Consider the following 23,118-nt stretch of genomic DNA (forward strand, 5'->3'; position numbering starts at 1 on the left):
TTCTTACTGTAGTAGCTGACTTGGCCTAATTCAACTGGAAGCTGGTAAAATACCTCCTTTGGGCCAAATCCACCTTAATCGAAGCTTATGTAAATCTCTTAATATCAATAATCCTATGCCTGCTAAACCCAGTAGTTATTTTGGTTGTATCTGACAAGATAGAACTATCTGTACTCTAAAACCACGACTCGATTCGTTGCCACATTGTTGTATATTAACACAATCCATCTTACAGCAAAATATGTATATAAATATATATGCACCCAAACACGTATATACAGATGTGTACAATCCATGTAGAGAATAGGAACGTATTCTGCATACATGCCATATCACACTATGTTTTTGTAAGCAACAGAGGTCACTGTAGTATAGGACAAAGCTCCCTTTTGGCATCCCCTAAAGGCAGCCCTGCAGGCAGTTCTGTATCAAGCAGCAACATCTTTTGGTGTGATATTAGCTGAAAATCAGTCATGTTTCTATGATAGCAATAGAAGCAAGACATATTCACGAATAAATATTTACAGGAAACATCCCTGTTTGGGAAACAAATGAGCACTTGCTCTAGTAATGCTGCAGTACCAGTGACATCCCTATGGTAGCACTTGGTAGCATCAAAACGCTTTCAGTGAACTCTGTTTGCATTGGGCTGAGCACACATGCCTTTGTAGACATAGATTCTCTCTCTGGTTTTCCCAGCTGTCTTTACCAATTACACTTCCACAGAGCAGGCCAACCCTGCTCTCTCCCAAATCCATCCTTCCATTCTTCGCTTAGGTCTCATTTGGCTGCCAATGAACCCAAAGGTGCTCCAGACACATTCCTTTTCTCCAATCGGCTCTCTTTCCTGTCATCCCTTGAATGTATTTTCGTGGCTGTGACATAAGACGGGCATAACACAAAAGGAGGCCCCACTGAATCACTACACAACACTTTATTTACCAGTCTTCCTTCCAACGCTACAGCTCTCAGCTTGCCTTTGCTTTTCTGTAGCTAAGGGTAAGCAAGGGAAAACATAGCTTTGTTCCAAATGTAGGTTGTTTCCACACCCCTAACTGATTAAGAGTTCAGTATAAATCAATGTAACCCAGTGTAAAGAGGTGAGCAGAGGTCTGAACCAGTACTTTTTACTGAAGTAGAAAGTATACACTGTGCAAACGTTTCATTAGTGATTTGACCCTCAGTTTTTTCATGTAACAGAACTACATGCCAACATGAAATACAAGCCAAACATGCCATTCATGTCAACAAAACAAATTATTAAGACATGAAATGAAAATGAAATCCACGTTCTCTGTTCTTTGTACTTCAGCAACAAAAGATGTCTGGCAGCTCTAGAAGATAAAGATTACCTCCATACACTATATATCACGTTCTCCCTGATCTTTTCCCTTGAACTTTAGCACTTACTTAATCATTGAGATCTTTTTCAGGAACATGAGCAGCCTTTAACATGGAAGATATCTGACTGTGGAATCCTACATACAGTAAGCTTGACCTTGAAAAGAAAAAAAAAGAAAGATAAACTTTTCCAGCTTGTTACATCTGATCAACATTTGTGCTACTATCTGACTTGTATTTTGACTAGCTAAATAAAAATACTTTAACAAAGATGAGTATTTTTTTCTTGCTGAGACTGTCATCTTTAGATGGCAACAGCATCTGATGACCCCAACTTTGTCAGCAAACTTCAACATGAATGTGTTTAGGTATGGGCCAGAGAACTCGGATACTGAAATAGAAGTCCATCTGAGAGAAATATAGGTAGCAGATCACAGTGGTGTTAAGGCATCACTTGGAAATCTCCCACATTCTTCAAAAAAAGTGGTATCACACAAGGAGATGTGTAGTGCTTGATAAGGAGGTAGGAGTCCAGGGCACTGCCCTTAGTACCTAAAACCACTACAAGCTACTACACATCCGGTGCAGGCAGTTCTTTATTTTCTAAAGTTTGGAATTCAAGGACCTTAGCCAAAAAACACCAAGTAACTCTAATTTATGGTTGCCCTGTGGCATTTCTTGAGGTTGCTCAAACTCTTTGAGATCAAGTCCTTAAACACAGCAGCACTGACCTTGCATTACCCAAATAGCCCAGCAATAAGAGATGCTACATCAGAATTATGCTGAGGAGCTATTTGGTACTGAAGTTATTCACGCCAAACTCAGAATAGAGTAAACTGGTTTGAATGAAGCCACATGAAATGCCAAAAGCAACGTGATTTCTCATTTGGCTTGATTCACTTGACTATCACCTTCAGGTTTGTCAAGCTTACCTCTTTCTTGTGGACCTGCTGATGAAGAAGTAAGTCTCCTCCACGTCCTGGGGTTGCAGATCATTCACAGCTACTATATGGTCTCCATGGTTAAACAAACATCCCAGTTGGTGAGGACCAGTCCACTGTGAGACACTAGGGTATGTGAAGGACAGACATTAAAGGATGCATATGGGATATCCAGTTACTGCTAACAGAATGGCAATGGCTGCATTTATGGTATTGCCCTCTGGAAATAACACACAGATTGAATGACTTTGCAACTTTTTGATCTGGTTCTAGCTGAAACCAAGTTCCTTATCCATCTCAATGGGTCCTCCTAAAAGCGCACATGATACTGTCATTGCAGCATGTTAACAAGTCAGACTTGTAGCTAGCAAGGTCATCAGTGAATGTTGGAGATTCCAGTCCAAAAGTAGCAGACCAGATTCACTGTAGATGTTTTAGTCTGATGTTTGACTGAGATGATTTCTAAAGTCATCCCAAAAGAAGAAAACTAAAACTTATTATCATATGTTTTATCTATGATAAAACTGCAAGGATCAGAGATCCATTGCTGTCCTGATTGGGACCCTTATGGAAATTTCAGTATCTCTTTCCTGCTAGTCTCTGACAGACTTGGTGACAAGCTATTTAGGATTAGCTGACCTGACTGTCAGACCTAGCGCTCTGTTCCTTTCCAGAACAAGCCCCAGATTCTTTCAGTATGAATTTCCACTGAGAAAGCTCTGTAAATTTAGATGTAGATCCAGTTATTGAAGTGGAGTCCCATTTCCAGTCCCTTTTGCAATAGTATTTTTCCTTCTTGCTGACAGTGACTGAAACAAAATGACTTTCTGTGCACACAATGCACCTGATCGGTATGAACATGAGAGCAGCAGCAAAAAGCAGTCTCATTGCTGTGTGGCAGTGAAAGATCAGCAAGAAGCACAGAAGTATGCATTGAGCATTTTTTCTGCTCCATCCTCTTTATCTTTGTCACTGATGTTGAAGGTCTAGGGAGAGCACTAATTTCCAGTGGGACTACTAAGAGGATGTATGTGCTCTAGCCCATAACACCTACTTGTAAAAATCTCTGCCTAGCACTCATTCCTAGCTGGGATTAATTTAGAGATAGTTTTGTGCTTACATTCAACTCAAGTCATCTTGAGACCCTGTTTACCCTATCACAAGATATATCCTCTCGCTGTATCTCTGAGACACACCATCATCATTGTTCACCAAACCAAAGGTAAAACTGACTACAAGTAATTAGGTGATTTCACACCAACATTAGAAGGATTGCTTTTAGGGTGAGACTTCATCACTAATTGTAGCCCAGCATGCTGAGGGATCTCAACTCTATGTAGCCCTTTTCAACAGCAGTTGAAATAGAAACTCAGGTACGTGAAAAATCAGAAAGAGTAGAAAGGAATCACTGAAGTACCAGCACACACTGACCCTGCCCTGTTCTGCACTGCCAAGACTGTATGTGGACGTGTACACTTGTACACTTCTGTACCTGACTGTCACTTATTCACATCTGACAGGCACTGTCACAAGACATCCAGAACTTACCATATTTGTCCTGCTGCTTCAGTAAGTTTTAGGCAACTGTTAATATCAGCCAGTGGGACAAAAATATCCAACTTCTGCAGTTGGGTCTCATCTGTAACTTGACTGTGAAAGAAAACATCAGAGCATCAGAATATCTCAAGTCAGAAGGGACCCATAAGGATCATTGAGTCCAACTCCTTGCTCCTTGCAGAAATACCAAAAACTAAATCATATGGCTAAAAGCATTGCCCAGGCACTCCTTAAACTCTGACAGGCTTGGCATGCTCTACCAGTACCCCAGCTGGAACTCATGAACATGTCTGTCTTCTCTGCAACGAAAATGGAGAAGACATTTACCTGAGCAGTATAGACAACTGTACCACCGAAAGTGGTAATGAATTTTGCCTTCTCTGGAGGGTTGGCTGCTGGCTGGTGCTGCTTTCTGGGAGTTTGAGGTCTCTATTTGCTTCCAAGTCTCTTGGACATGCACTGTTTTTTTGGCATTTGAGAGGAGACGGAAGCCCATCACATCTGCACATGAGCTGGCAACTCTCATCCAGCAATCTGCTGAAGAGGAATGGTGATAAAAAATGAACTGGTTTGACCATTCCAGGCACTCTTGCTGTGTTTGAAGTTGGATCAAATAACCATCAGCGAAGCAAAGAATAACAAGTTCTTGTAGAATATTCAGTGGACAAAATCACAGCTAAGTAAAATAAACAGTCCTTCTAAAAATGGAGCATAAATTCCAAAATAAACCTTTTCAGTATTTAAAGACTATTTATTAAGCTTGAATACATTCCAGCTAGCAACATGCCTTGACAAAGAAACTGAGTACAGATTGTTGGCCTTGGCTGTACTGGCTTCTGGAGAGATGAAATGCTGTCCCTGGGAGATACAATAACTCAAATGTGCTTGAACGCTTTTTAGGTTTGTTTGATGAGCCTTATAATGCCTTATCCATGCTTCAAACAATACTGAGGTTAGTAGCAAAAGCTGCTTTTAGTATATTTTAACTCAGATGTCACAGACTTGTGAGTTTTTTTATAGTAATTCCCTCCAGGGGGTCCCAAAGACACAGACGAGCTTAAATAAGTATATTGGAATAAACTGGCTTGTGGGTCTGCATTTTAATTGCCTCTCACTATGTGGTATAAGACCTGACTGTCTGTAGGTGGCAGACCACAGCCAGCAGCTAATGACCGGTCCTCTGGCTCAGGAGGTATGGTTTTACTGTGTGGGCACACTTCTCTTCAGTATAGTGTGCTATATCGTGGAGGTTGTAAAGTTTCCTGTGGTCCTACAACTGTGACACAAAGTTCAGGTCTTTCTTTACGACATGCCAAACGCTGTACCTTCAAAGTACGCAGCATCAGATCCATTCTTTGGATGGGAAAATGGAAGGAAGCAGATGACATACACAGGATCACATAACTTCTTAATGGAAAAGCTGGGACCTAATGCCCCATGTCTACCTTTCTCTTTTAACCACTAGATAATGCTGCCTGCTTTGGAGAGTACACATCTGAAAAGTTGCTGGAGCTTGGCTGCAGTATCTGAGTCAAGTGGTGGGCTGTTATGTCATGAAAACCTAGAAAAAGTTTAAGTCAACAAAAAGTGATGCATCTTATAGTCAGAGCCTGTCTAAATGCATACATTTGCAAAGTGAGCTTAAATTTCACATCCATGAGTTTAAATTTCACTTTGGTATTCCCATGAGTTCTGAACTTTCTCAACCAACACCAAAGAAAGACTCATTCAAACAAGATGCAGCCTCTAGATACCGTTACGTAAATACCACAGATGACAGCTCTATCTGCACCACTATGTCACTTTTAATTTGCAGACCTTAATGCAGTTGTTACTTACAGCGATTTCATTGGCATATAAATGTTCTCCTTTACTGGGCTCTTCTGCACAGGTTTCTCTTGCACAGGGACATCAGACTCAGCTGTAGGATCAGGCATTGATACTTCGGTGGTGCACTGTTGGAAAGACATGACAACGTAAGACATATGCTCTGCCTACAGAAAAAAATCTTCATTTTCTTATTTTTTTCAGTGTTCATGTTGTTTAAATACATTGTCTAATATAGCTTGGTTTTCCCCAAATAAGCCACTTCCCAGAAACCGTGAGCTAGAAAGGTGGTTGAAACTTAGAAATTAATGTAATCTGGTATTATTGACACTACCACTGGCTTTCCTTTCAGGCTGGGTCATAATCATCTATATTCTACCACATAAATACTACCACAAAATTTTTGCTATGTTTTAATTTAAGCAGATTGAAGAAAGAGTCTTGTACTTTGGGTGAGCTTAACTTTAAGCACTTAGGTTACATGGCAAAATCATATTGTTAATGTCCTTCAGTTAGCTATATAGCCTTTGGAGAGAGGCTGTGACTTCTGCAGAAGACTAACCACTTAGCTTCTCCTGACCACTAACTACATGGGAAGCCTAGAGAAATTAGCCTCCCAAATTAGGTGCCAAAATTTGTTTAAAATTACCAGTATGATTCCTCCTGCTCCCTTGTTTCACAGTGAAATGTAGATACCAAAATATTTTACAGCATTTTTAAAGTACTGCTTCATTTTATGCAGGTTAGTGGTGCTTCTACAAAATTACATTCTACTGTTACATTTTCTAAATGAAGTTTTCACTTTTGGAAAAAATCACCTGTGATACAATAGGTAAAAGCCATTTACAATAAAACAGTCAATTTGGGGAATTTCAACAAAATCAGTCACAATGCCACTTTCTACCAGAAACATCTGTTGAATGAGTCTAGTGTATTTTTCTTGTACAAATGAAAGTTCTATTACCTACTGCTTTATCTATGTATTTCTTTTGCAAGGTACTAGTGGTTCCTTGTACCAGTTCCTCTTTGGCTCATTTAATGTCTCCTGTTTCCTTGGAGCTGTTAATAACCCAGCAGAACTCACAACTGATAAACTACCTTTGCTAAAATACTGCTGGGAGTTTGGTAATAATCTTCTTCGTCGTTTTTGATGTCTTCATCTGTATCTGATGACAGCAGGTTTTCCTCACTCTTTCCTAGTTTTTTATCCTGTTAAAAGAAAGGTTTTGTATTTAACAGGTTCAGTCATACAAATTGTTTAACACGTATTTTTCCATTTATATGGACAGTAATAGAACCAGGAATACCCACAGAAAACACGGAAAGACATGTTTGAACAGAGATATGCTTAGAGCCAGTCTGTTTTAGGAACAAGGTTTCTGTAGTTGTGCTCCTACTTATACTTTTGAGATCCCCTGTCTGTATATGGACAGAACTGGGCTGGAGCACCTCTCCTACGAAGATAGGGTGAGAGACTTGAAGCTGTTCAGCCTGGAGAAGAGAAGGCTCCAAGGAGATTTTATAGCAGCCTTCCAGTACCTAAAGGGGGCCTACAAGAGCTGGAGAGGGCCTTTTTGCAAGGGCATGTAGTGATAAGACAAGGGGTAATGGCATTAAACTGGAAGAGGGGAGATTTAGATCAGATATAAGGAAGACATTTTTTACAATAAGGGTGGTGAGGCACTGGAACAGAGAACATCCAACTGCCCAGAGAAGTTGTGGCTGCCCCATCCCTGGAGGTGTTCAAGGCCAGGCTGGATGAGGCTTTGAGCAACCTGATCTAGTGGAAGGTGTCCCTGCCCGTGGCAGGGGAGCTGGAACTAGATGATCTTTAAGGTCTCTTCCAACCCTAACCATTCTATGATTCTCTGATTCTATGAAAACTAGCCACTGGTATTAGTACTTTCTCATAGATGGATTTGTGGTAACCAGGCAGTTGGAATTGACTGCATGCTCACAACCTGTTATTTTGCTTAAAAATCAAGTGGGTTAAACACTTCATGTATGAATCTGCATGCATTTAGGGTCACTTGTGTGCAAAAGGGTTTTTATTTGCATTGAGTTCTAAAGTCCGTACACTAGGAGAAAAATCTATAGGAAATCTAGACGTGAATTGGGAGATATATATCCTTTTTAAGCACCTTTTAACTGCTATCAAGTAAAGAATGAATTTGGAATTTCCCTGACTAATAAGAAGTCTACTAACTCATACTTCTCCATGAACTAGAACATACACCAGAGGGCCGGAGATCTGACATCGAATCCTTTGTGTTCTGAGTGATATTTTGCCTTCATAAATACCTGAAATACTAAGTTGAAGCAATTTGATAAGTCAAGGAAGAATTAATCCCTCCATCAAGTTTACACCTTTCTAAGTCACAAAGATAAACTATTTATTTTTATGTCTCCTTGTTGACTTCACTATAATGAAGAGTATGGTAATCAGTATTTAGCTGCCTCCCAACACAATTCCCCATGCCATGTTTGTGATGTAACCTTTTTTTATCTCTCCACTTACATCCCTGGTTTCCATAGTGATCATTTTAATAATGCCTAAGTATGCCACAGAATATATTTCTGTTTTCAAGGTAAAGTACATTAAACTAATTACTCTGTTACATGTAAAGAGAGAAAACTGGTATTGAATAGAAATTAAAGGTGATGAATGTATTTTTGTTCCTTGTTGGTATAAATGACATAAAAAGCAACCCATGCTGTAGGAGTCAGAGCAAACCTACAAACGGTCCTTCAAGAAGTGCATAACAAAACCCCAGCAGGAACAAGACTGGCTCTATGGTCATGATCTAAAGTAATGAAAGAGTTTCCTAGTGATTTTTCAGGAGCTCTGGATCAATCAAACAAGCAAACAGTTGGGGAAAGGAGGAAGAGGAGGTGATTTTACAAAGTTGTGAGATCCTCCAGCTCCTAGGAAATTTCAGACAGCAGATAGCACTCACCAGCTTCCCAAACTGAGCCTTCAGTCACTGATAGCTGATAGCGGCTACCTTTTGCCAAATGCAGTGTTGCCCCTTGGCACCATTGCAGATTATTGGGACAATGGGAAGGAGAAGGTCAAGCTGCAGCAGCACTGTGTTTCCCTAAGGCAGTTTGCTGACATCTCTGTTCCTCCAGATGCTTTACACCAGAGCACTGCAGTTAGTTAACCTCAGTGTACAATTGTTCTCAGACATACAGCTAAGCAAGTTCTTTAATCTTTGTTGAACCATGGTGTGGATTCACACAAGAGAGATGATGGAGAAAATTTGTTGTAGCATAAGATGGAAATGATACCTGGAGAACAACTGAGTAATTGTTAGTTGTAGGCTCCTTGGGGAAAGGGTCAAAAGTTATGTGTTGCCCTTCAACAAAGGAACTTCTCTTTCAGAAAATCAGGCGTGTCTAACAGATATTGAAGCCAGACTCCTGACAAAGATGCCTAGGTGCCTGCAAGATAGTAATGAGCAGTACAGGGTGATATACCTCAGAGCTCCTTATGTTAATGCATTTCAGGTATTGAAAGCTGTGTGTCAAAATAGCTGATACTGAATTACTGAGTCAGATGTGGTTTGTTATCTCCAAAATGTGGGCTGAAAGGGAGTCAGATCCCCAAACCTCTCCTGAGTGGCTGGCTCCCTGCCTGCATGACTGGACTGAAGTGACATTGATAGGCCTGTTTGCATGAGTAATGGCTACTGACCAAAGAGTTTTCAAGATCTGGGCCTGGATGAGGGAACAACCAATAAAAAGCAAAACAAATCAGATACTAGAAATGTGGAGTCATACTTCTAACAGGACGTAAATACAAGGGATTAATCTGGAAGTCAGCTGTCTGGACATCACTGAGCAGAGAATAGATCCGGAGATGTTAGCAGATGCTGAACTTATGAGGCAAGTGAAATATTTTTATCGAATGAACGAACAATTTTGTTTCTTGTTAGCTCTATGGCAAGATTATTTTCACACATGCTGAAACAGAAATATGAGCTTCCTGCTATTCCCTCTGCTTCAGGCTAAGAAGGTAAAATCCAAATTCCTTATCTTTTAACTGTCATGGTCAGTCTGTCCTAGTTCGAACAGCTGCATACAATACATGCTCTCTGAGGCACCATCAGTATGAGAAGAATTGGACAGAAAAAGCCTGCATAAGAAAGAGACAGAAAGAGCGCCTTGGTATGCATCCACAGCAGTGCTGCTTAAATCAGACTAAGGGTTAACTCAGTGATTTCAGAGCTCAGACTCACAACTGAACTATTGCAGCTTCAAAAAGTACTGTGCACCAGCTGAGCTGTGCTAACTGCTTATGGCATTGTAATGTAGTTGCAACTATTTTCACTACTTTCCACTAAATTTAGCTGTATTATCTCATACTTGCTGCCAGTCTGTACACATGGATGGTGATGGCAGCGCATGATTTACCACTCCTTTAGCTATGATGGAAGAACAGATTCTTTTCCTCTATCTCAGCCACTCTAGATCATAGTCCAACGCATAAAATACTAATAAAGACGGGTTTAAACTCAGTTGCCAAACCGCAAGATGGTAGTGTCTTCTGTTCTGTTGACTCTGCTGCAAAAGCAGTAATCAAGGGCAGAGGATGGGTGAAAACCATCTGAAACTGCTGCAGGTGTTTGTTCAGGGAACACAGGTCAGAACACTTAGCCAATAACATGGGATAACAATAATCCTTATATCTTTCTAAATAATTCCTGCCAGATAGGGAAGCTAAATTACTTGCTGGTTACAGAAGGTTGGTCCTGAGATGGGCCTCAATTTAACAAGCCCTTGTTCTGTAGTTCAATTACATTGATTCAGTTGCCAGACTGGCAGAGGCTGCAGAAAGAAACCATGTAGAAAGACTGTGGCACAGCTGAGAAATGCGATGGGAGAAGCAAATCCTCAAGCAGTGCAACTTCATAGCTTTCTCGATCAAGTTTGTGAGAGCTATCACAAGCTGCAATTGCTCCACAGAAACTCTGAGGATCTGCTCTAAGAAAAAAAGTAAACAAAAGGTATTTCAAGAAAGTTCTTAGAAGATTCGTTTCAGTGCTAAACAAGGCAACAGACTAACTGTATTCAGGAAACTTTCATAGTGAAAACCCACTCAGTGTGCTGGGAAAAGTAGACAAATAATCTGTAGTTACAGATACTCGAGTGAGATAAGAGCCAGTAGTCACTTCAGCTGACTGAGGAAGTCAAGAGCTGTTTGATTTGTTCTGCTCACCGGGTTTGGAAAAACTCCGCTTGGTGAGTCACATGGAGGCTGGTGAGGGCCAGGATCTGAATTAGGCCTGTTCTTGTCTTCTGAGGGACCATTCTCCTGAATACAAAAGAAAAAAGTTGACTCCTGCTAAAGGTGCTTCACCTGCATTCAGCTTACTCCCACTGGGCCGTTTGCACACAACTTTGTGACTAGAGAAAACCAACACTCCCTTGGCTGCTACTCAGCCTGTCACCAGAGGACAGGGACTGCAGTTGCTCTGGGACAACAGCAATGCTTTTCTTCCTTTCTATTTAAATATTGAGGGGGAAGATTTGGAAGGCACAGAGGAATTGGACCCGAACCATCCTCTAGGCTTTACAGCCTGAACAGAGAGACAAAGAAAAGCACAGTCACAAAACAGGAGGAATGTGAGAGGCAGCTGTGGAAATAATCATCACATGGCTTCGCCAAGGCACATCAAAGCGAGTAAGGGCTTATTTTATGCCCACTAATCTTTGCCAGACAGTTGGGACAGCCAATGAATATCGTTCCTCACTGCCATCGACACCTGCCTTTACTTACTTGCAGACTTTCCTTTGTGGGGACTCTCTGATGTTATCATCCAGGTCCTACTCAGCAACCTCACCAGAGAGCAGCAAAGATGACCCTGGCACCCATTGCACAAGCTCTGAAGAACTTTTGATGGAAAAAAGCAGCTATACAAACAAAATATCACAGTCACTCCTAGGAGCAAACCCATTATTAAGGATGTCTAATCTGTTTACCTTCTGGTAGCTTTGCCTTTCTGGGAAACTGGTGGTATTTACAGAATTCAAGGATAGTGGCAAAGAGGAGGGCCGGCTTCTGACTAGTGGATTTGGAAGATCTTGGTTCTAGAAATAAAGATGACAGCAGTGTAAGAAGACAAGCACCTGATGGGCATGGACTACAATGTACCAATGCATCCCAAAGGTTGTCTACATGGTATTTTTCAGGCAGATACAAATTTGTCCTGCTTGCCCTTTGAGCTAAGTGGAAGCTGTAGAGATTAAGGAGCTTAGTGTTGAGTCTGGCCAAGTAGGTCTGGGTGGCTGACAAGATGCAGAATCCTGGGCCTGAGCTTGAACTACCAAAGCTTCCAGCTGCTCCTACATTGACAGACTAGATGTGGATCGGTTTGTAAACCAGCACGTAAATATAATTGCAAAGCACATGGTTAGAATAACACACAAGTTTTCATTCTGATGCATCAAAGGTGCAAATCTTTGCAGCGTAATGCAAATCATCTCCTAATTTCCATGTGGTTTACTCTTCAAAGAGATTCCTTCAATCTAAAATCAATCCCAGCACAGACAGACTGTGCAATGCCCGTGTGCTCCCGTTGTGCTCCCGCCCGCAGACCCAACAGGCTACCACAGCTTCTCAGACTGAGGAGCCCCCAACCTCTCCCCACCTGGCCGGGAAGAGGAATCCAGGTGGGAATGAGCAATGGCAGCAGGTCCCTGCCCGGCGCGGCAAGCCTGCCCCCTCTGCTCCTGCAACTACCTCCCAGGTTCCATTACACAACAGATTTGAAGCTCTACAAGTGGAACCAACACCCAGGGAGGATGATGATACACACACGCTAGTATCCTTCCCTAGGACCACACGTATCATCAAGACAGCCTCAGTTAAAAAGGAAAGGCGGGTGATTGTTTTAGGAGACTCCCTTTTGAGGGGTGTGGAGGGCCAGATTTGTAGACCTGACCCTTTACACAGGGAGGTCTGCTCCCTTCCTGGGGCAACAATTAGGGATGTAACAAAAAAACTCCCATCTATAGTCAGACCCACTGATTACTACCCTCTTCTTCTTTTCCAAGTTGGTATGGATGACATTAGGAAAAGAAACATCCGGACTATTAAGAAAGATCTCAGGGTTTTGGGAAGAATGTTGAAGGGATCGGGGGCCCAAGTAATATTCTCTTCTATCATACCGACTCTAGGACATGACACAAGATGGAAAACAAAGATCGAGGATTTAAATAATTGGCTACAAAAGTGGTGTGAGGAAAACAACCTAGGCTTCTTTAACCACGGGCTGACCTTAATGCCAGATCTTCTATCTAGGGACGGGGCGGGTTTGTCTCCACAGGGGAAAAGGCTGCTCGCTACAGAACTAGCTGGGATCATCAACAGGGCTTTAAACTAGATGTGAAGGGGGTGGGGGGTATTATCAGACTTAGAGGATTAACAGCCGAGGACGGCCCTCCATTGTCTGATGAAGGGAGTGTAGGCAGGTGCCTTCGGCCTGCTGCCTCAGTGATACTAGGGGGTGATATGTGTAGTCAAGAGCAACACACAAGTTGCCTAGAGGTTAAAGAGAATCCCAAAAATAACAGCTCAGGTAATAAAACTTCCCCCGCTAGGGGTGCCGTGGGGTCGAAAGCCCAACTTACGTGCTTCTATACAAACGCACGTAGTATGGGCAATAAACAAGAGGAACTGGAAGCTCTTGCTATCCGGGGAAACTACGACATAGTTGCCATCACTGAAACATGGTGGGATGACTCGTATAACTGGAGTGCTACCATGGATGGCTACAAACTCTTCAGGAGGGATAGGAGAGGTAGAAGGGGTGGTGGGGTTGCCCTGTATGTAAGGGAAGATCTAAACTGTTTAGAGTTAAATGTTGGGGATGACCTAGTAGAATGTCTGTGGGTGAAAATCAAAGAGGGGCCTATGAAGGCGGATATTGTAGTGGGTATCTGCTATAGGCCACCCTATCAGGACAGTGAGACTGATGAGCTATTCTTTAAACAACTGGGGGAAGTCTCGCGCTCACTAGCCCTTGTCCTTATGGGTGACTTTAACCTGCCTGATGTCTGTTGGAAGTATAACATGGCAGTCAGGAAACAGTCTAGGCGGTTCCTGCAGAGTGTGGAGGACAACTTCCTCTCACAACTGGTTAGTGAACCGACTAGAGAAGGAGCTCCCCTAGACCTGCTGTTTGTGAACAGAGAAGGTCTTGTGGGAGATGTGAAGGTTGGAGGACGCCTGGGGCTTAGTGACCACGAGATAATAGAATTCTCAATTCTAGGGGAAGTTAGGAGAGGGTACACTAAAACGGCCAAGCTGGACTTTGGGCGAGCTGACTTTGGGCTGTTTAGAAGTCTGGTTAACAAAGTCCAATGGGAGACAGCTCTCAAGGGTAAGGGGGCGCAGGAGGGATGGTTACTATTCAAAAAGGAAATTCTGGAGGCACAGGAGCGAGCTGTCCCTGTGTGCCGGAAGTCGAGCCGCCGGGGTAGAAAACCAGCTTGGATAACAAAGGAGATTTGGGAACATCTCAAAAGAAAAAGGGATGTCTACAAGTCTTGGAAGAATGGGCAGGCATCCAGGAATCAATACAGGGAGGAAGTTAGGGCATGTAGGGAGATAATCAGGGAGGCAAAAGCCCAATTGGAACTTAGACTAGCCAGCTCCGTAAGGGACAACAAAAAGTCTTTCTATAAATATATTAATAACAAAAGGAGGGCTAAAGATCACCTCCAGCCCCTACTGGACTCAGGGGGTACGTTAGTCACTAGGGATGAAGACAAGGCTGAGGTCCTTAATGCCTTCTTTGCCTCAGTCTTTAATAATAAGGTCAGCAGTTCCCAGGTGAGCTGGCCTTCGGTGTCTGAGTGCAGGGAGGGAGAGCAGATCGAAGCTCCTGTGATCCAAGAGGAACGGGTCAAGGATCTGCTCCTTCGGCTGGATGCCCACAAGTCTATGGGGCCTGATGGTATCCACCCGAGAGTCCTGAGAGAGCTGGCGGATGTCATTGCCAAACCCCTGTCCATTATCTTTGGGCAGTCTTGGCTCACTGGGGAAGTTCCGCTGGACTGGAGGCTGGCGGATGTTACCCCCATTTACAAAAAAGGGCGGAAGGAGGATCCGGGGAACTACAGGCCTGTCAGTCTGACCTCGGTGACGGGCAAAGTCATGGAACAGGTTATCTTGAGTGCTATTAATGAGCACATACAGGTTAACCGGGTGATCAGGCCCAGTCAACATGGGTTTATGAAAGGCAGGTCTTGCCAATCAAACCTGATCACCTTCTATGACAGGGTGACCCGCCTGGTTGACGAGGGAAGGGCTGTGGATGTAGTTTTCCTGGACCTCAGTAAAGCCTTTGATACAGTTTCTCATAGTGTTCTGGTGGAGAAACTGGTAACTGCTGGCCTGGATAGGCACACCCTCCTTTGGGTTAAAAACTGGCTGGATGGCCGGGCCCAAAGAGTGGTGGTAAATGGGGCTAAATCCGGCTGGAGGCCGGTCACCAGTGGGGTTCCCCAGGGCTCAGTGCTGGGTCCAGTTCTGTTTAACATCTTTATCAATGACCTGGATGAGGGGATTGAATGTACCCTCAGTAAATTTGCGGACGACACCAAGCTGGGAGGCTGTGTTGATCTGCTTGAGGGTAGGGAGGCCCTTCAGAGGGATTTGAACAGACTGGATCGTTGGGCTGAGGCCAATGGCATGAGCTTTAATAAGGCCAAGTGCAGAGTCCTTCACTTGGGGTATAAAAACCCCAAGCATCGCTATAGGCTCGGGGAGGAGTGGCTGGAGAGCTGCCTGGCGGAAAAGGACCTGGGGGTGTTGGTTGACTACCGGCTTGATATGAGCCAGCAGTGTGCCCAGGTGGCCAAAAAGGCCAATGGGATACTGGCGTGTATCAAGAATAGTGTGACCAGCAGGAGCAGGGAGGTGATCCTGCCCCTGTACTCGGCACTGGTGAGGCCGCACCTGGAATATTGTGTCCAGTTTTGGGCCCCTCGCTTTAAGAGAGATATTGAGCTCCTGGAGCGAGTCCAAAGAAGGGCGACTAAACTGATCAAGGGGCTGGAAAATAAAACTTATGAGGAGCGGCTGAGGGAGTTGGGGCTGTTTAGCCTGGAGAAGAGGAGGCTGAGGGGAGACCTGATTACGGCCTATAAATACTTGAGAAAATATGGTGGGGAGTTAGGGGAAGGGCTCTTTACATTAGTGATGGGAGATAGAACAAGAGGAAATGGGCATAAGCTTAGTCAGGGGAGATTCAGGTTAGATGTTAGGAAGTATTTCTTCTCTGAAAGGGTTGTCAGCCACTGGAATAGGCTGCCCAGGGAAGTGGTTGAGTCCCCATCCCTGGATGTGTTTAAGAATAGGGTGGATGAGCTACTTGAGGATATGGTTTAATGGGGATTAGGGATGGTTGGACTCGATGATCTCTAAGGTCTTTTCCAACCTAGAAATCTATGAATCTATGAATCTATGCCTGCTTAATGCACAAAGCCAGGGTACCGGATTTATATGGAAGATGAATTTCTGATTAAGCAAGGCAACAGTCAACTTGCAAGGCCAAAATCAGGAAATATCTTTGCACAGGTTTCTAATGAAATTACAACCTTTTTTCTTTCTAAAATCAAGTGCAGTAACATGTCACCTGAGGGCAGCATCCACCTCTTTTGGTCTCCATGCAGGCTGAAGATATCACAGCGACCCAGTCCTCTGCTTCCTGCCTGTAGGTTGGAACAACAGAAATGAAAACCTACTCACAGGTAAAACACAAAGAAAACCCATTTGCTGACGCACTTCTTCCTATGGGGCCCAAAATAATGCTTCCTGAAATCAACGAGGAAAATCTGCACCTTCCTTTCAAGAGAGAGTGCTCTGGCGGCCATAGCCAGATGGGAAAGTTTGACCTCAGAGAGGTGCAGCCCAGGACTGGGAGCTAAAAGGTGTGCAGGGGGGCTCTGTGTGTGTGTGTGTGTGCAAGAAACACAGAGAAGGAGAGAGATGGAGAGGTGGGACAGTGCTTTCTGCTGCATTTTCTGTGAGTAATGTTGCTCTGCTGAATCCTGCCATAAAGACAGCTAACAGGGCTTGGGAATGCATTTGAGGGAGCAGGATGAGAAACACGCAGTGAAAGGACCCCTGAAGCCCTGTTTCACGCTTGCAGTGGATTTAGTTTGATTAGTTCTGGAATGCTTCCCATGGAGCTTGGACTGTGAAAGCAGTGCCCTGGGGGAAGGCATGGGGTGGCATGCTCAAGTAACACACAGGTATGTGTTTTCCTTCTGTGCTTATCAGCATTTCACACATCAGCTGCTCTTCTGCATAAAGGCAGAAAAAAAACACCCTTGAGATGCTTGTGGCTGGGAAACTGAAGGGGAGATGCTGGGAAGCAGCAGAGGAGCACTGTGCCAGGTGTCCTCCCTCACCTAATCAAGCTTTGGCTGACCACCACGACGGCAGCAGTTTCTACCCTTGCTGAAGACTGGATTGCAGCCTGGGAGAGCAGGGAGCACACCACCCTGCTGCAGTAGAGGCCCCAGTCATTCCTTTTGGGATCCGTTTTCCCTTGGGGGAATTTTCCCCTTCAATCTGCTTCCCTTGCTTAACAACCTACTTTCCACGGCAATATTACTTCCTGTGATTTATCCATGAGGAGCAGAAGCTTTCCTAACTCCCAGGAGCCGCTGGGTGAGAAGACAAAGCTGTCTGCTCTTCCTTGACCCATAACTGGCCCAGTTTGACACAGCATCACCACACTGACATACTGCTGATGCCATCCTCACTCCCTGCTGCGCGCTCCCACTACTTTCACATACTGGATGTTGTAACAGTGTGGCTGCAAGGGAGCTTGGCTCACCTGTTTGAACCCACAAAGAATTAACCTGGCCATGGGAGGAAAAAACGACATAGAAAAGAGCTGTTTTCCATTGGATCAACCAGCTGAATCGTTTCATCCCAGAGCTGCACAATCAGTAGCTGAGACACAGGAAGGGATGGGAGTGACTGTGAAGGAGAAGAACCTTGCCTTGGGGCAGCAGCTGAGTGTTACATTAGCTTAACTGTCATGTCATATTGCATTTACATATCTTTCTATGCCTACCTGCTGCTCCCAATGAGGTAGTAACATCTGTTTCCAGTACTGATGGACATCACCTGCTCAGGAAGGCATTTAAACATCTTCCTCACCGTTAGCATAATTTCAGAATCGCTTATGCCAACTTCGATATTTATGATTCTGTTAAGATAACCATATGGAACACCCTATATAACTATATATACATATGTACAAACATACATACAAACATACATATGTGTGTATATGTGCATATTTTACTCTAAGCACAGCATAATATGATGACATCTGCATGGGAAAAGGTAAACATTTTTCCACAGAAAAAAATCTCAAGAAAATAAGTGCATGCATTCAAAACAGATGATCATTCAATGAAGAAAACTTCCAAGCAAAAAAATAAACTTTTGCAATGACTTGTGTCCAAATTTTGGATCCTCATTTCTGAAAAAAGCAGCTGTTGGTCTAAGAAAGAATCTTGAAAAGAAATGATAGTAAGAAAAAATTCCTGGCTGATGTTTTTCAACCGCTACAGAACAGCACATTTCATTTGAAACTAATTATATATTAACTGTGTTTTAACGGAGGGGAAGAGGAACAGATGAGAAGTACTATTAATGGATATTTAAATAGAAGTACTACTTCCGTTAACTTCCAAGAAGCTAAATTAGTGAAAATAATAACAACAATGATGATGTTAATGATATAACCGCATACCACTGAGCAAGCAGGAATTTTTTCAAAAGCTTCACAATGTAAATCCTTTTAATGGAAGAAGCACAATAGCAATGACAGTCCGGCCACCTCCATTCCTAACAATTCCAGGAGACTTTGTATTAAGCTCCAGATCTGACTGGTAAAATCTTTGCATTTCCCTTTACATTTACTGTTCCCCTTCTATGTATCTCATACCACATGTGGCATGGTAAAGGGTGCTAGTACAAAGCCAATGACACTCAGCCCGGCTGCAGTGGGCACTGTGCTGAGAGGCATGAAACAACCAGTTCAAATGAGCCAAGCAGAGCAATTTCTCAGTGGAGTAAGAGGCATCAGGGCAGTTGGCATCAGCCCAAAGGGCTACGTGAAAGCCAGGAGACCTCTGCACAACTTGCAAAGCACTTTGTAAAGCTGTGAGATGGGAAAGGTGGTGTGCCACAGCTAAGAGCAGCACAGCCCATCCTTGTGAGCGAATGCATAGCACTGTCCTCACAGGAGATAAAACATCTTCTGCTACAAGAATACAGCCTTTGGGATCACGGAGCCAAGATGTCTGCTTTGCAGATATCACATCACAATTGCTCACAGAAGTGTATCAAATTTCATTGAAAACATTCAAGATTTTTACTCTTACATGTATGATAGACTACAAGTTGCACTCAAAGCCTATGAGAGGCCAAAGGACTCTTTTCTTGACTTCAGTGTGATTTGGATCAAGAACTTCAATCAGGAACAAATGTCTATGCAATCAGTGGCCATTTAAAAGTGTTGATACATGATTTAAAATAAAAAGGTGATGCATTTGAGTTACGTACTGATCAACAGCTATGGAGCCTTTTACGTTCTGGCCTTTTAGATACTTGAGGATGTAATTGCCCTTGCTGGATTTGGACAGGACGAAAAAACGCCTTTTCCAGGAATTCTGCAGAAGAGAAAGTAATTTGTCTCTCATTAAAATTCAGGACAGTAGAAACAGCAGATGCTTGTTGGAGGATTGCTGGAATAAGACTAATCTGTGCCAGTATACCTGTGAGCTGAAAAGTTGAAGAGGTGGAGATTTGATGAGGAATCCATGCTTGCAGACTCCACCTTCAGGGCAAAATGTATTTTGAGTTCTCCCTAATCAAACAGAAATGAACAGCACCATTACTCAATTTGTTGACAATTATTCTATGACAAGGACCTGCTTGAACTGGAAATTGTTGCTGAGCACTGGGCTTCCGTGTTTGAATGGTTAAAAAGCACATTACAATTAGAGAAGACAAACACAAATCAAAGCTATAAGATATAGGACCAGACCATGGTCCTTGATGTCAATGTTACTGCTGACAACTGGCAAAAACTGTAAATAAAAGAAAGTGACAATGTAGAGGGCTCAGAAGATACCATGAGCCTCTGTCTTATTTAAATGGTCTTATTTAACTTCTGGGATCTGGTCTTATTTAACTTCATTAATGATCTGAAAGACAATAAACAGCGCCCTGGTGAAATTTGTAGATGGCATTCAATTTGGATAGGTTGCAAACACAGCTAAGGATAGGTCATCTTACACCACGAATCATGGTATGACAACAAGAAAAAGTCTTACAAGTAAAATATGAGCTAAAACCTTGGGGGGACAAAACACTTGAATGCATTTGTTCACAACTGTGCATACTCTATGGCCAGCTGTAGTTTAAGATTCACATTTTCTAAACACAAGTGGATTTCTGATCAAAATATGTTTTATTAATATACTTATTAATATTAATATCAATATTTATTAATAACATCCAATGAAAGGAGTGTCAATCTAATTTCATTTTTTAAGCTGTAAGCTGTTTATGGGAAATTAAGATTTTTTAGGAATCCAGTGACGGAAGGGAGCATGGTCAGCCTCACTTTTGATCTTCCAGTAAGGGACAGTAGAGGACATATATAATATAACATCACCAAATGTGGTGATGCAAGAAACACTTGGTTCTGAAACCCCCTTACTACTGACTTCAGTGGAGGTAAGACTTCATCATCAGTGTCTTGGAGATACTGACTGTGTCTTCCCTGTTAATTTCTAAGGTTTTAATGTTGTTTACAAATGTCAGTCCAACCTCTGTGTCAGGGACAGGAAAGATTCTGCTGTAAAGGGAAACGTCACATTTAAGACAGATTCTTTAAGGAAGGAAGCAGAGGGGCAGAATTTCCATACAGTGTAAGTCCAGGTGAGATCTCCAAATTTTTCAATACTCTATTTTCCCCTGTTTTTCACCTACTGTTTACCACAAAATCTTTGACAGGTGGAGGGCAAAGAGAATGGTATCATATATTAGTAAGAATGGATTGAAACCTGCTTCAACCTTACTACTGACAAATCTTAGTAAATGAAATCTTATACCTGCAGAATTTCTTTTACTTGTAGAAGCCATCCTTGTTCTTCCACCTAGATAGTAAAGAGAGCAAGAAACCTTGAAGGTAATTGCTTTCGCTCTGCTTGCTGCTGAGCACCATTTCACTGCATGCAAGGTTGCCTGAGAAAATAACACAGATCTCACAAGTGTTCATTTTCATACTGAAGATTAAACTATATAAAAATAAACATAGAAAAATCTATAATAAACAATATAAATAAGTATATTATTATAGATAATAATATTTCATATTATAAAGTAAATTATATATGATATGCTATAATATTATATTTTATTCTATTATATTTCATTCTATTATGCTACAATTATAAAATGATGAATGATAAAAATATAAATTTATATAGGACAAAGAGATTATTTGCCTAGGAAGTCATGAGACCTGCCAACAGAACTTCATTTTGCCCATTCCTTTGCACTAGACACAACATCTGCAACCTAGGAATATTGCATCCCTTATCTGTTTCTGACACTGCATTAGCAGTGTCATCAGCCCTGTATAAAATATCCATAGCTTGGCCTTAAGAGTTTAAAATCTAAAGATATTTAGAAAATCTAGTCATAATACTATGGTAATTATAATAATTTGCAAGTCTGTAGCATTCTTAATACAATCCTCCGAGAGCAATTTATAAACAGTGATGAAGTAAACTACACAGCTTTAGAATCACAGAATTGTTTAGGCTGGAAGAGATCTTGAAGAGCATCAAGTCCAACTGTTAACATTACACTGCCAAGCCCGCCACAAAACCTTGTCCCTAAGCACCACATCTACACGTCTTTAAATGCCTCCGGGGATGGTGACTCAACCACTTCCCTGGGCAGCCTGTTGCAATGCTTGACAACCCTTTTCGTAAAGACGTTTTTCCTCATATCCAATCTAAACCTTCCCTAGTGCAACTTGAGGTCATTTCCTCTCATCCTATCACTTGTTACTTGAGAGAAGAGACTGACCCCCACCTTGCTACAACCTCCTTTCAGGTAGTTGTAGAGAGCAAGAAGGTCTACCCCCAGCCTCCTTTTCTCCAGGCTAAACTACCCCAGTTCCCTCAGCTGCTCCTCATAACGCTTGTACTCCAGACCCTTCACCAGCTTCGTTCCCCTTCCTTGGACATGCTCCAACACCTCAAGGTCTTTCTTGTAGTGGGGGCCCAAAACTGAACACAGTATTTGAGGTGTGGCCTCACCAGTGCTGAGTACAGGGGGACAGTCACTTCCCTGGTCCTGCTGGCCACGCTATTTCTGATACAAGCCAGGACGCTATTAGCCTTCTTGGCCACCTGGGCACACTGCCGGCTGTCAACCAACACTCCCAGATCCTTTTCTGCCAAGCAGCTTTGCAGCCACTCTTCCCCAAGTCTGTAGCATTGCATGGGGTTGTGGTGACCCAAGTGCAGAACTTGACACTTGTTGAGGTGAATTAGTATTATTTTTCAGAGAGGTAAGCAGAGAGTATCTGGTTTTATTTATGTCAACTTATTTGACAACTGAGAAGTTGAATAACCTGCTCATTGGCATGGCCAGGCTGTGGCAGAGATGGGAATAGAGGCTGGCAGAAAGGCAGAATGCACCGATGCATTTCCATGGACTTCTCCGAAGTTTTGTTCAATAACCCTTTAACAAAACATGCAGGCAGCAGTCTGTGGGATTTGGTAAGTGAAGGAACACCGAGACTGAGCATTTAAAAGGTGGGTTTGGTTTACGGCTTTCCTTTTTTTTTTTTTTTTTTTTGAGCTAATTTGCCTTTCACTGCTTTCCTTGGAGAAGAACACCATTTGGGTGTCAGGTTAACAGAGCCAGACCTCTTTCCAGTTCGTGTGTGAGCTCTGCACTCCTCCCAATCTATTGCATGCACGGCACTGCATTTTGCACACTGGACAGTTTTTTATTATCTCACAATTGCTTTCTTGTTTATTCAAAATCAGATTCAGTTTCTTTCATATACTTACATTTCCAATTTGTAATACCATGTCTGTATGTAACATCATTTAGGGAACTTTTCATAAATTTCCCTTTGCCTTACCCCAAAGCTCTCATTCCTTGCAAAATCAAATCCTTTCCTTTTAGTAACATGGTTTGAAGTTGCCTGTCAGCTACAATGAGGTTACACAGTCTCCAACATTTGTGCCACCTGAAGCTTCAGAGCCTCTTCTGGGAAAATTTGAAGGATTGTAAGTGCTGTTCTCTAGTTCTTTGCTGAGCTCCCTGGCTGGACTGAGAGATTTAAGGGTTTTCCTTTACTTCTGTTTCTTCAGTGATTTACTC

The 23,118-nt window shown here is 42.6% G+C and overlaps 1 protein-coding gene across 1 annotated transcript; it reads right to left on the reverse strand.

The window, feature by feature from the left end:
• Positions 1 to 1,429: 1,429 nt before the first annotated feature.
• Positions 1,430 to 20,853, reverse strand: PLEKHS1 (pleckstrin homology domain containing S1). The gene is made up of 14 exons (XM_086616808.1): positions 20,823 to 20,853; positions 19,479 to 19,570; positions 19,267 to 19,373; positions 17,765 to 17,899; positions 16,313 to 16,388; positions 11,652 to 11,759; positions 10,888 to 10,983; positions 6,765 to 6,875; positions 5,679 to 5,794; positions 4,167 to 4,376; positions 3,831 to 3,932; positions 2,274 to 2,408; positions 1,677 to 1,749; positions 1,430 to 1,498 (listed from the first exon to the last, which is right to left on the reverse strand). Exons 1-14 carry the CDS (start codon positions 20,851 to 20,853, stop codon positions 1,430 to 1,432), a joined length of 1,461 nt encoding a protein of 486 aa, XP_086472934.1.
• Positions 20,854 to 23,118: the final 2,265 nt, after the last annotated feature.

The sequence above is a fragment of the Tauraco erythrolophus genome, chromosome 9 (assembly GCF_009769465.1).
Source record: "Tauraco erythrolophus isolate bTauEry1 chromosome 9, bTauEry1.pri, whole genome shotgun sequence".
Taxonomy (NCBI): Eukaryota; Metazoa; Chordata; class Aves; order Musophagiformes; family Musophagidae; genus Tauraco; species Tauraco erythrolophus.